This window comes from Phalacrocorax carbo, chromosome 1, assembly GCF_963921805.1.
Source record: "Phalacrocorax carbo chromosome 1, bPhaCar2.1, whole genome shotgun sequence".
Classification (NCBI taxonomy): domain Eukaryota; kingdom Metazoa; phylum Chordata; class Aves; order Suliformes; family Phalacrocoracidae; genus Phalacrocorax; species Phalacrocorax carbo.
The window spans coordinates 66,168,331-66,182,939 of NC_087513.1; the positions used below are offsets into that span (position 1 = coordinate 66,168,331).

The 14,609-nt window shown below is 38.6% G+C and overlaps 1 protein-coding gene across 7 annotated transcripts in view; it reads right to left on the bottom strand.

Annotated features, from left to right (window-relative positions):
• Positions 1-2,442: 2,442 nt before the first annotated feature.
• DNM1L (dynamin 1 like) overlaps positions 2,443-14,609 on the bottom strand; it is a 41,948-nt gene continuing 29,781 nt past the window's right edge. For 4 of the 7 annotated variants that reach the window (XM_064457667.1, XM_064457680.1, XM_064457718.1 and 1 more), the window contains 5 exons: positions 13,584-13,661; positions 11,138-11,305; positions 10,343-10,452; positions 7,682-7,841; positions 2,443-6,413 (listed from right to left, as the gene is read on the bottom strand). In XM_064457667.1, coding sequence (XP_064313737.1) covers positions 6,357-6,413; positions 7,682-7,841; positions 10,343-10,452; positions 11,138-11,305; positions 13,584-13,661 — 573 coding nt within the window. In that variant the 3' untranslated portion in view covers positions 2,443-6,356. The remainder of the gene's footprint in view (positions 6,414-7,681; positions 7,842-10,342; positions 10,453-11,137; positions 11,306-13,583; positions 13,662-14,609) is intronic. The other 3 variants (XM_064457700.1, XM_064457690.1, XR_010373885.1) reach the window with 2 other exon arrangements.

Here is a 14,609-nt window from a genome sequence, read left to right on the forward strand (position 1 = left end):
TATGTAAGCTGCTTATTCACAGAATCATAGAATGTCCTGAGTTGGAAGGTATCTGCAAGGATCAGGGAGTCCAACTCCTGTCCCTGCACAGGACAACCCCAGAATTCACACTGTGTGTCTAAGGGTGTTCTCCAAGTGCTTCTTGAATATTGTCAGGCTTGGTGCTGTGAGTGCTTCCCTGGGGAGCCTGTTCCAGTGCTCCACCACCCTCTGGGTGAAGAACCTTTTCCTAATATCCAACCTAAACATCCCCTGGCATGGTTCAGCCATTCCCTCGGGTCTTATCATTGGTCACCAGAGAAAAAGAGATCAGTGCCTACCCCTCCTCCTCCCCTTGTGAGGAAGCTGTAGGAGCAATGAGGTCTCCCCTCAGTCTCCTCCAGGCTCAACCGACCAAGTGCTATCAGCTGCTCCTCATATGGCTTTCCCTCTAAACCCATCACCAACTTCATGGCCCCTCTCTGGACACGCTCTAGTAGCTTTGTTTCATTAATATACTGTGGTGCCCAAAACTGCACACAGTACTTGATGTGGGGCTGCACCAGCGCAGAGCAGAGGGGGACAAGCCCCTCCCCGACCAGAGAGCAATGCAGTGCTTGAGGCACCCCAGGACACGGTTGGCCCTCTTGGCTGCCAGGGCACACTGTTGGCTCATGTTCAACTTGCCATTGAGCAGAACCCCAAGATCCTGCTCCACAGAGCTGCTCTCCAGCCCGTGTGACTGATGCTCAGTCTGTTTCTTCAGTCCTGTGAATTACATGGATGCATCTCTGCTATCTAGACTCTTTGCTGAAGGTGCATCTGGGCACTACAGTCAGTTGCAAGGCACGTATGTGAAAGCTTTTTTTCGTTTTAGATGCCTAGGAGGGGTGGGTGACCAGAAACATGAGGGTATCTGGACCAGGAAAACTGAAGGAAGATATAGTGATTCTGCAATTAAAAAAAGTCAGACACTTCAGCTAGGGCACCATGCCAAAGCTGCACTTCTTCATGAGAGCAGAAAGTGATCCTACTGCTTCTGGCCTAGCAATGTTTGGGATCGTAGCTTCCTCATTTTCTTGTAAAGACAGCATGAGGATGACAATGCACTTCAAGAGATGCTAGAATAGCAATATCTACATTTAAAGGTTATCTTGCTTTATTGCTCTAAAACATCACCACCACCCCTTTTTATTACTAACCTCTACAGCTGCTTACACACCTGGAATCAAATAAGCATGGAGTGCAACACCTTGCTAAAGTCTCCTTCCATAGTGACAGCCAGGTCACCGGAACAGCAAAAAAACCCTCATGTGATACCAAGATTGTAGTACAAGACCATGTTTGAATTACTTAGAACTGGTTGACTTCAAATACAGTACTGTAGCGGGGTGGCTCAGAACTTTTTTACTAAGGGACCCTCCCAGCCCCAGTGCAAACACACATGAAACCCTCAGTCTGATTTAGGAGGTGACTGACTGCTTTGGGCCTTGGCTGCAGTCTTGTACTCAAGGTTTAGGGTAATCCTCACTCTTACCCCAAGAGAATCATCTTCTAGTCCATGAAACTCCTAGACAATACGGTTTTGCAGTCACAGCAGCCACAAGGGGAGAGGCTACTTGAATGTCGGAGCTCAACACCACCTTTTATGTTGCCTATGAGAAGAATGGGGAAATTATAAGAAATGTTAAGAAGGCTCAAGAACCTAGATATTCTAGCATTGGGTGGGGAGTTTCCATTGTTTTTTTCTAGATGGGTTGGTTCTGGTCTCTTTCTCTTACTTGATGTTGATCAGCTTGATGTGACCAACTTGAAGGAGGCTCTATTTGCACTGTCAATCAAGATTTCAATAGTAATAAATCGTAGTGGCTTGCTGTTTATACAGTCACAGTTTCTTCAGACTATATTAAACTCATTGGCTCACCACGTAGAGTTTTAGTATTTCAGTTTCTAGATCCCAGTTATCTGCCTGATAGTGATATCTCTCTATCCTAATGTCTACCTTAGAAAAAAGCTCTATGTATCCTGTCAGCTCTCAGGACCAGTTTGTGTTGCCTGTGACTTTGCCTAAAGCTGCAGTAATGATCAGCACTATCCTAGAGAAAGCATATGGAGGAAAAATCACAACTTTGACGTGAAGAGGGTAGAAGAAGGAAAGGTAAAGTTAAGTTCATCCACTTAATACAGCTGCCTTGTTCCTTAAATGACAGAATGATCACAGCAATACAGAAACATGCACCTGGGAACAAGATTTACCAGTACACACCCATGTTAGCCTCCAGTGAAATACAACAGATCAGACTTGACAGTTACTTCATGGTTGCATGAAATAAACTCCTAGGAGTAGTGTGTCATGTCTGATCTCTTGCCTACCTTTTTTCCTTCATCTCCAAATGGTGCAGATACGTTATCTATCCACGAATTTTAGCTTTTTTTAAAAAAAAGCATTAGTACCCACTTGGATCAAGTATTTAAAGGAGTTTATTTATTTTTACAAATACAAAATAAAAAAGGGAATTAAATTCTTTGCATACAACGTTTTTAATAAGATCCATAAACTCCAAGAAATTTAGTCCATGCTGCCTTGTGACCAACTCCTAGCAATCCAAACCCTGCCCTGAGTCTTTCCAACAAACAGCTACACACAACCACTACTTTTCATGACTGTACATGTATCATAACTGAGCATTTGAACACTTGAGCTGAGAATCAATCAAGAATGACCAAAAAAATCAAGTATTCTTTTTTAGCCTGGTCTTGTTTCTCATACACTCCAAACAGGTATGTTCCGGTAACCAGAGACATAGTTTGTTCACACGTAAACAAGTAGTAACTAACATTCAAGTACTTAACATCTCTACAAATGCATGAAGCAGTTTGGAAGTGCAAGAAGAAAAGTAATTATTTGGGCTAGATATTAAAAAAAAAACAACACACAAAAAAACCCAACCAAACAACATTGTACAGCACCTAGGGGCAGCAAAAAACTGGAGGAGTTAATTTTACATTACTGTGGCTACAAGCAATGAAGAGGTAAAGGGTGAGAGGGCATGCAGCAAGTAAACTAAAAGGGAGCTATTGGAGCATGAAAGCACCTTCCCTATTTTAAACAGTGTTACTGGGCGTAAAACCATATTCCGGTGGTCTACTCCGTTTTTCTCTTAAACTTTGAAGTATTAATTGTCTAGCTCTCACCCCAAAGCACACAGTTTAACTGGCAACAAGTTAAAAAGCAGATGCACTTGAGATCTGCAGTATCTACAGAACACACTAGCTAGCAATCACTCTCAGAGCTAAAGGATTTAACTGTAGAAAAAAAATACTCAAGGTAATTCAATTAAACTTACCAACGGGCACAACAGGCTGGCAAGTTGTTTCCCCTGCTGTATATCATAAAGCAGGGACTCGAGTGTGCAATGTTCAGTCTGGCATCTTTCAAAGTCAATCCTCCATAAAGCATAGGGTTAAGGCAACTGTTAGGCAAGTGTTATGTCGCCTTCAGAATACAGCTTGAAGCACACAGACGCGCCCCGTACCCATCTATTCCACTTCGTGAAATTTGAAGCCAGCTACTAAAAACCCCAAGCAATTTATTGACAAACTCTGTTCACACAGGGATCCTATGTTTTATTTACAGTAGTACCACACAGAGGTCAGGTATTAATGTCAAACATTTACTAAGCTAAACTTAGCTACAGTGGTTGTTCTCCCCCATGATTGTGCGTTTCACTGGATACCAAGTTATCTTAAGTTAGCTGAAATTTGTGCACTCATGACAGAAGCATTTTTTTAGTGTTCATCAAATAAGGTGAACTAGAAGGCGTTTGTAAACCATCCATCTAATCTGGTAATTTTTCAGTTGCTGCCTTCATTAGGCTTTTTCCCCCACAGTTTCCCCATGATTTCTTTAAATGGTGGCAGTAACTGTAGCATTTTAAGTATTTTAATGCAGTTGCAGGCAACAGATTTTTTTAGAAACAATTAATAGCCCCTAGCAGCCTGTCTCCACTATTACTTATGCAACAGTACAAGAACCGACAACGCAGAACTGCACAAGGGCAAGTACAAAATTAGGTAAGGCTGTACAATTATAGGGAGTTACACCAATAACTTGTCAATGGAAGTCCTGCTACCTGAACTACAAGTCAGTTCAACACTTCATTTCTGGGATAATTAATTTTGTATATTATCTGTTTATTGAATAACAGGATTGTTACAGCATGGATTTTTAACGACTTGCATCAAGGATTACAAATCAAGTTCATCGCTTGGCACTCAAACACTACCAAAATTGAAAATGTTGGTGAAACTTAAAAGTCAAAACATTTCAAAAAACAAATTAACAATGTGGAAGTGTCACATGACGTTACAGAGCCACTTATCACTTGCAGGAATTTTGAAAAATCAATGGCATTCATTTGCTTTATGCAGCATTTCAAAACTGTGCAAGTCAGAGTATTTCTTCACAAGAGCTTTGGGAGTTAAAGCTTAGGTAGCAACTCACTCATGGACGGCTCTACCTTGTTGAAAACATACTTCTTAGCTGTCAAAAGTAAAAGGGAGAGAGGTGTCAAGTGAATTCCAACCAGCAATGTAATGTTTTTGACAAAACTCTCAAAAGCTTTCGCTGTTCACCAAAACTGATTTGAAAAGTGGCTTGCGCTTCAACTTCACTACAGTCCCGTTTCTTAAGTCTGAGAACTACCACCCTTGGTACAGTGCAAGCAGTTAAAATTACTTCCTTTGTATTCATTACATGTAATGCATACATCATGACATTTGAGGCTGTTTCAAACTATATTTCTGTGGTCTGCATGAATTATTTCCAATTGTGCATAAAAGCATCCAAAAGTTGCATCTGTCAGACTCAACTCCTTGTGCTTATATTGGTGCCAAACTGAAGACTACCGTGAGAAAAATGCATTTTTAAACAAACTTTCTGGTAAACCGACGTCTTAATGAGTTTTAAATTTTCAATCTTTAGCAGCTTACAAAAAGAATTCAATTTCTGTTAACTGATGAAATGGGGAAGGAACCGAACATGGTCATAAAAATTTCACTATGTTGGCCCATTAGCATAACAGCAAGCCACGGATGTTAACAGCAGTGTCCTATTTTTCATGCAAGTTACGTTAAAGATATAAAACATGAGCAACACCATAGTAAACATTTTTATACAAAAAAGTGAATCTGCCTGAAAAGTACATGCAAGTGTGCTGGCTGGGGTTTAAATAAATTTTTATTCATAAAAATCAACATTTACTTTTTAAAGGCTAGTGTGATCAATATTTATCTCTATGAATTATAACTGGAAGAAAATAACTCACCAACTTAATTGCCAACCTAAAATTCCCTAATTTTAGGATTGTCCTCAAAAAAAAAAAAGCTACTTACAGCACAGTAAATAATCTCAAAAGCAACTGTAATCTCTGGTATAAATATTCCAAGCACACATACTGTCATACATCCCAAAATTTGGAAGAAGTTGTGGGGATCCCGTTCTCCCTGGCCAAATTAATCTTTTTTTAAAAGAAACACTATCCCATAACAGTTTTGAAATCTGTTTATTTCTTAATTCTGCCAGAACAAACTGACTGTCGGATGGTCCAGGGGCTTGGTCCCAGGAGGGAGGAAGGGGAAGGTGTTCTTGCACCTGATTATAATCCCCAACATTTGCACACAAGCTCCAGTGCACATGAATAACTTTGCACCCACTTTCTTTTTAGTAGGCTGTTATTGTTCACAAGCTCCAGGCTAATTCTTCCTCCATGATACTCCATGAAATGAAGTTCAAAGATTTGTCTGCAGTTTTAGCATTTTGGGGAAAAAAAAAACAGGGACACAGACACAGTAATACGGTAGACATCTCTACTGTACTATAAAATTGATACCTCCATCTGTCATAGTGCATGCAATATATTAATGAAGGAAAATACTCGGTGATCTCTTCTCTTCACAGTATTTAAACTCCTATTGTAAAAGCAGCTTAAAACTATGCCACAAGACTACACCGTCCATCTTAATCACAGGCAACCTGTTTAGGAAGTCAGGCACTGGAACTTTAATGTTTTTTCCTCAAGTTCAAATGAGACTGTCACTGAGACAGTAGACATGGTCTGCTTTAATTTGCACCAGAAAGCTGGTAAGGAAACATTTAGAGCCATTTATTATGTGGATTAAATATGACTTCTTTTGCAAAATACAGCATATTTTTCTGTTTGCAAATCAAACCAACTGTCTTTACATGAGCAGATTTACACAGTTGCAGTACACAGATAAGAGTTCATAAATAAAAGTTCTACTCCGTATACCATGCCTAGCAATTTTCAAGTCAACGTAACCTCCAATGCATATAAATAGTGTGGCTGGTACAGCCTTCACCAAAGATGTGTCTCACGAATCTCTGCAATGATCTGACTGGCTCGCTGCAGGGCCTGCACACAGAAAGACAGAGAAGCCAAAGTTAATTCATATTTCTGAAGATATTTCTCAAAGAGGTAACAGCAGCAGCCTAGGAAGGATGATGTTAAAAATCAAACTAAAGGTTATCATTTTTGTTATGAAAGGAGGGGTAACAACCTGCAACAGCACTGAAGCCTTCTACCTGCAAAAGATTAGGCAAGTGGAAAACACTACAAACCAAAAGGTGATGGTAAAACTTAGCATAGGTGTCATTAAATCATTTCTTTAGATAGATAAGAATTTAAAATTAATTGAAAACTGAACTTTCAGTTAGAAGCAAAAAGAGCTCATTGTCATTGTTTTAAGCAACTTTTACATACTCGGTGTTTCCAATAACACCTTTGTCTTAACATTTTGCATTTATAAATAAATTTTCAAGAAGGGCAGACTTTTCCCCCCCGCACACACTGTTTTAATGCTTTAAACCTTCCTCAAAATAAAAGGGAAACTACCTATTTTGTATCACTTTTAGTATTCTGATGCATTCATTACCGTCTAGCCTGCTAAACTTCGCAAATTTAAAAGCTCAGGATACCAACTAACACTAACATTATTTCAAGTATTACTCCAGTTTGGGGAAATCTGAATTCTGAGTTTGGCCCTATAAAGTTTACAGCTTAAAAGACTGTTAACAGACAGTTCCCCTCACTCAAATGTTGACCACATAATAGCAAAGATTAACCTTGCTGCAAGTGGTCTTGGACAAGCAGTGTCTCAGGGTATCCAATCTCTCAAACACGCACTGTGTGACCACACTGCATATGAGAGAGGAACACCTCTTGCTACTTCTTCAGTGCGCTGAACTGGCAGAAGGGCCCTCTTCTACACACTTCAGTCCAGAGCAGCATATTTCTGCTGCAGCTGTAGCAGACTCTGTTACACCATGTAATTGAACAATGAAAAAATTAAGAGTTCTGCACACAGACATGTCACAAACACACTATCATACCGATGTACGCAGGGGTCATCGCAAGTCCCAGCATTCCCACTGTTCATACTACGGGGCACTGTCTAGATACACCAGCCATTGGCCAGTAAGCTCTGGGTAAAGCACACACATGAACAGCACTTAAAGTATTGCAAGCTTAATCCCCCCAAAAGAGAACTGAACTCTATAAAGTTAAATACAAGCAAATTATTAAAACCAAAGAAAAAAGGAAGGCAAGTCTTAAAAAAAATCTCACATTTTATGGTTTCAATTTAATTAACTACTCCCATGAGCTCCTCATCTTTTTAATACCTTTAGCATGTCAGCTGCCTCTTTCCTGCGCTGTGCCATGTCCTCAGATTCTGTCAGAAGGTCATCCAACAACAAGGATTTATAGAGCTGGCCTACCAGCTCACTCTGCAGAGTGTCTTTCACATGGTTCACCAGAAAATGCATCACTGCCTTTGGCACACTGTAAGCACATGAAAATTGTTTCTTCAGAAAGAATTATTCAAAACCCAGTCTATTCTAGATGAAAAAATGCACAGTGTGAGCAAGTGGCTACACACAACCTTGGCTCAAACTACCAGGAATTTACCACTACCATAAATAACTCTCTCAAGTAAATATTTTATGCAATTTAAGAGCTGTTGAATTTCTTTCAAATAGGATAGCTGCATTGTAAAAAACATGAATATATATAATGTAAAACATAAGACTAAATTACTTTGCTCACTACAGACCAACCTGAGCCTCCACTGCGCTAGGCATGACAAAAAGCTCTAAGCACGTCAACCCTAGACTCAATCTTAATGTGTGATGAGAAAGGAAAGAGGCAAAGAAAGAATCAATACATCCAATCTTACTTAGCAGATGAACTGCAAACAGGATCACCATTCAAACACCAGGCCACATTATCTCTGATCAGACAGCATAACATGAAGGTAATTTAAAACTGCAAACGGAGTTTAAGTATGAAAAATGTACTTGTCTGGATTGGAGGCAGGCACCAATCAGTGCGAATCATGAACAATAATCCATCAGAAAGATACTACTGAATCTGTAGAAAAACATTTTTCAGCTCTGTGTCAGGCTAAAAAACCTGAAAGAAAGCACTGTCTTAGCTCTGATTTCCATGCCACTAAGCTTCCTGAAAAAAAACTTCCAAGTATTGAATCTAGCTAAACCTGATTTTCTTCAGGACTTAGGATACGTGTAGCAGTACTCTTCCAAAAAAGTGGGCGGAAATATTTTCGTATTGACAAAATCAAAGCATCATACTAACGCAGTACCAAAATTTAAGGATATAAACATGGGATCAAAATTTGAATTAGTGCACCTCAGGTTATTTAATCGGAGTGACAGTAACGGACAATAGAAATACTGATGGTCGTTCCCACCTGAGGAATAAAACATGTTAGTTTAGACAACCTTATTGGTGTAATTCTTAGCAGCTGCATTTGCAACTAGAGTGGACTGGGAGTTGACATATAATCAGTACTGACTCATTAAGTAGTGACCACATGCCTCTTCTCATGTGCCTATAGCCTTAAACCTAAATCAAGGCAGATCAAGAGTTTTTGCTCATTCTCAGAGTGCTGCAACTGTCACTGCAGAATTAACTTGATAAGGACCACGCGAGTCTAAACGGCCAGAGCCAAGATCAACCAAGATCCATCAGCACATCTGAGCTTTTGAAATAGTACTCCCAAGTTTGGCTGGGAATTTTCCCCACTACATTCTGCTGCTTAATGGTTCGTTAACTAGCCAGTTGTGGGAAGACTTCTGGGAAATCATGATGAGACTGTATAGATCTACTAGTGCTCAACTAATTCAATTTACATTCTCCCTTCAAGCCAATACATTGTAATTTCTACCAAAATTGCTTAAGGAAGAGGCCTAGAATATTTTGGAAGTCACCTGGCTAAGAGTGAAAGAACTCAAAACTCAGATTCAAAGCTGTGTGGGTACAGATACCATCCAAATCACCCAAGTAAGAGCCTGAATTAGTTCTGAAAGTATGATACGGGATGGACACAAATACCATCTTCGAGAGGAACTTCCTAAAAGTATTTGTGAATTAGGTGAGGATTTCCTAATACATCAAATAGCATTTTATTTTTCTTATTATGCATGCATATTTACTGCAAAGAATGTGAAGGGTTTGTTTAGAGTATGCAAGGAGGTAACACTACTAACACTAACACTGCAGTAAAAAGGTAAACAACGCAATTCCCTGCTATGAAATACTAAAAATTATATTGAGGAGAATATTAGTTTACTTAATAGAATAAAACTTATCACCTCACTGATAAACCCTCTAAACCCTGGTTTCCAGATTCCCCTATTTCTCCCCAGATTTTCCCTATATACCTATATATATTGAAATATATATTTAAAAGTTGGGTCTTTCTACAAAGTCTTAAGCAAAGCAAAGTTTTACATAATTCTTTGTTTTTTTAAAAAAAAAAAAAAGTATGACATTTTTTACGCAAAACTTTAAAGGCATTTTCCATAGTTGCATACAGGAGAAACATCACTTTTATGATATTTCAGTGCTTACTGCCAAGTACTAGAAAACAGCCACAGTAGTTCCTATTCAACCTTCCTGTTCGAAATAACAGGATGGCAAAGCTAAGTTCTGTCAGGGTTACACAGCACCTAGAGTTCATTCCAGTTATTTGCTGCAAATCATTCATCTGAATTGCAGTACCCTGCAGAAAAGTAGGTATCTCCTAAATAATTAAATCTTTCACTTAATATAATACAGAACTCAAACCATTAGAGAAAACAAGTGCTTCTTCAGGCTTCTTAATTCTGTGAAAAGTCAAGTTTTACCCTTCTAAAAAAAAAATATATTTTCTCTCTGCTTACAAACATAAGAACATGATATAAGAACATGATTATATACAGGACTCTTAAGATATCACAATATTTGTATGCCTTAAACATTTAAAGGAAGTTTTGTTTTACCTGTCTTGAATGTTCTTCCTGACAATAAGGAAGTAAGATTTAATAAGTCGTTCAATCACTTCACAATCTCGTTGCTCACGGGCAGAAAGTTTGCGTGCAACAGGTACAGGCTACAAAAAAAAATAAAAACCTCAGTTTACCAATTCTGCTCATTTGCAAAAGTAAATAAAATTAGAACTGTTGAGTCTAAACTAAACTATTGCTCTTCTAATCTGACAGTTTGATAGATGTAGCCTTTCTTACAACAAACCTCCAATTCTTCAGAAATAAAATTAGAGACACGTCAAAATCCAGATCTGTGAAACAAAGGCCAGGAGGCACCACCACTAATTTTTTATTTTTTTTTTTTAAAAGCTCACTAAAGGAACTAAGCTCTCTAAACACTTAAAGGATCTCCATCTCTTTTTAACTAAAATGGGTATTGTCTTTAATGATTCTTTTCCTTTAATATAAAAATACCAACTTCAGCAAAAAAAGAGCGTGAATTTGAGTTGAGACATGAGCTGACATTTGTTTCTGTACAAAGAATGATCTAGACATAAGAGTACATTTGCACAGGAATTTGTGAAAGGAAGCCAGTTATCCCAAATCATAGGCTGGAACTGGAGGGGGGAAAAGATGAAGGATTGGGCAAGCAGAAAAGCAGAAGAGACTGGCTAGAGCTCCCTGTCCCTACAGTGGTAACTATTTACAAAGATATCACATTATTAGTAGCAAAGTTACAAGATCTGTAATTCAGATGTTTTCTTTCCTGTGCCTAAACTACGAAGAGCAGGTATTTCTTTCATGACTCACCACATCTAATAGGTTTACAGCATGTCCTTTTTGAGGACTAGCAGGTAGGGCTGCAGCTGGCTTGGATTTTTCCTCTGCTGATACCTCTTCCACTTTTGAGGGTTTCAGCATTCCTCTCCAGCTGCCTGTTCCAGGCTCCTGAGACGTATCTCCCGCTCCAGGAGCGGCCTGCACAAACAGCACAATGAAGAAACATTGGAGAGTTAGATCTTCCACACTGCAAAACAGTGTCTAGCTCAGTAACAGTAGGTTTGATCATAGATAAGACTCACTAAAAATAAGATTTTCATATGTATATTCCCTTCATTCTATTCTTCGCATTCCCCATCTCTGTTCTCCCTTTGCTGCTTACAGCTGACACAAAGCACCAGTAAAATGAAAGCTTTTAGAACTCATATTCTTCCTAATAATGCTATGAAAATGCCTCACAGATAAGCTCTCCAGCATTTTAAGGGTCTATGAATCACTTGTGAAATAAGGAATGGTCTTCCTAAACCATTTGGCTTTTACCACTTTTACCATACATCCTTGGAGCAATACAACCTATACTATCAGGATCATTCCTAAAGTATGTTTTGAAGATCACGACAGCTCTTGGAAGACTTGAATTTAACATCTTTGTTATTTTATTTAAATACAAACTGAAGTTTCTCACAGTAACAGCTAAAAAATAGGCACATTTATATTTCTGGTGACCACAGCTATGAACATATTCATGCTGCCAGACCTCAATTTACAGAAGGTTTTTTTGTATCTGATCAAAACAAAACAAAAATCACCATCCTCTGGAAGTGAATATCAGAGTTTCTGGCAAGTCCCAGACAAAGAATGAACTCACTGTTCTCCTGAGAAAAGGATATAACACCCAACTCTAACATAAGGGATCACTGGACAAAAGAAATATTAGTAGATGTCATCCACCACATGTTAAATTAGTTTTTATTAAAAAAAATTTAAGCAAACCCTTTTATTTTGATGTGGAACAGTGGTAATTTTTATTTTGTACCTTTCCATAAGCCTAGTACCTGTTCTATTTACTACTGTGCTTTAAAATCCATTGCTGTTGAAAAACATTCAAGGTCATCCAAGGCTCTGAACTACTACTACTACTTATGTCTTGTTTCAGATATAGGAGGAAATAAGCTAAATGTATCTATTGTGTTTACAATTAAAAAACCTAAGGCTGATCTTGAGTCTAAAAAGAGTGAGAAACAGCATGTCAAACAGAATACCAAGAATTGCATACAAGGAAGAAACCCAGCTAACTGCATGCATCAGAAATTTTATTAAAATTGCACAACTCTTCAGAGGTGCTGTAAAAAATACACTATAAGAATTCAAATTAACTTCTGCTAATAAGAGAGAACCATTGATGAGGAAAGCTCCGCTACATTATTTCTGACTGTAAGGACAGCTCTTCAAAATGGCAAAAATCCCTATGCCACTCTCATTCAGTATTGCTGTGGAGCCCGCTCTATCTCCAAAATAGTTTCAGAAACTACACTTTTTCACAAGAGAAAAGGTGTTGAGAATGTACCACCTAATAATGGATAGGTTCTGTGGGAAACACAAGTTAAACCAGATCTGACAGCTTCCTGCAACTTCTTAAGTCACAACAGTGTCCTCACAGTAGCTCTTGCTTTCTTTTTAATGTTTGCAGTGTATCAGAACCCCTAAAATTCTGACAAAAATGATAGTTAAAATTCTACTACTGACTAAATTTTTATTTTAACTACTTTGTACAGGATAGAATCGGTAGCTTTGCTTAATGTGCACATGCAATAAAGCAGAAGAAAGCCTGGGTCCTCTTGGTACTCCTAATACACAAACTTTTGACTACCCATCTTTTCTGACTCCATGTAAAAGCAATTATCAAAGTCTTTGCAGTGATGAGCTGTCATTTTAACATCAGAAACACCACACCTGATGTATAAAAAACCCACTGCAGAACACATTTCACGGATGCAAGTAAACCAGGGATGGGATGATTATGTGAAACAAGAACAAGGAGGTTCAGTTTGAACAAAGCCTACAAAGATTCCCTGCAGGAAGCAGGAAACTCACATTTTTTAGCTTATCTTCTGTCCTCCTTCTTTAACTGTCAACACATCAAAAACATGCAGTTTAACAACCATGCTGAACACTTTTCATTACAATACTGTTGCACCAAACAATCTATTGACTACGGTTTGAGGCAAATTATGCTGCATACTTGCACCACAATATATTGCAACCGAGAGTTCAAACAGAAAGCAGTAACTTTGCCACCTAATGGCACATCTTTACCTGCCACTGCACACACTAAAATCAGTAATGCCAAGTCTATACTCTGTAGGGCATACTGTGTCAGTGACAGAGCACTAAATACAAACTGCTTTCTGTACTATCCACGGTGCACCACAACAGAAATGTGCATGCAGTGCTTACAGGAAAAATCAAGACAGACCTTGCCATCAGCCTCAGCAGAAGCAGCAGTAACAGCCTCCTGGGAAGCAGGTGTCAATGCACCTGGAGCTTTAGTAGACTAAGGTAAAAAATGCAGGGAGGGGGAAAAAAAATTTCAACTGAAGACCACCAAATCTACCTAGCAAATTTCATACACTTTTACCTACTAGCATCTTTAAAAATCCAGAAAAGAAAATATTTCTAATTTGTAAGCAAAGCAGTAATATAAGCAGAAAAGGGCGGGGGGGAGAGGGGAGCATCTCCAAGACAGTTAAGAGACTTTTGCCTTATCTGGCCTTCAACTTCATTTCAGCATCTACACTGATGACATAAATATAAGTCAATAAAAAGAAGGATCAAAGAGCACTGAAACCAATCTCTAGATAGCTACCTTCAATTCCCAGTTCATCCATCAGCTGGCTTCTACTCATTAAAGGCAGTAATATTAGATCCATTCTGGGACTTGGTCTCACTTTTTAAGCTAACAAACTTAATGAACCAATTTCTATCAACTGTAGTAACTCCCATTACAACCTGTGAGGTGCTTAAACTATATTCTGTATATTTGGATTCTATATTCTTCACGTAATATTAAATACCTAGCTGTCTAAAATTCCAGCTGATTGTCAGACCATTCATTTCTACAGCTAGGCCATGTTTTCCCTGACACTTGGTTCTTGCACCCACATACATACTTGTCATTGAACTAATCCCAAAACTTGGTAAAACAAAGCTCCAGAGACAGAATACATGACTGGATTATGATGATGAACTGAAAATGTCACCTCCACCATCTTCTCCCAATGAAAGCAAGACTGCAATAAGTTGCAGTTTTAAGAGTGACTTAAAAAAAACCACACCACCAAGTCACTATGTTGGCACACTGAGTATTTTAAATCACTGTTTGTCTTTCAAAATCAGTGTGTCAACCATAAATTTAAGCATGCAGGCTCTGACTCCATTTTTAACACCTGTAGGCATTTTAAGCCTTACCTCAGATGACATTCAAGTAGTAAGTGTAATATTA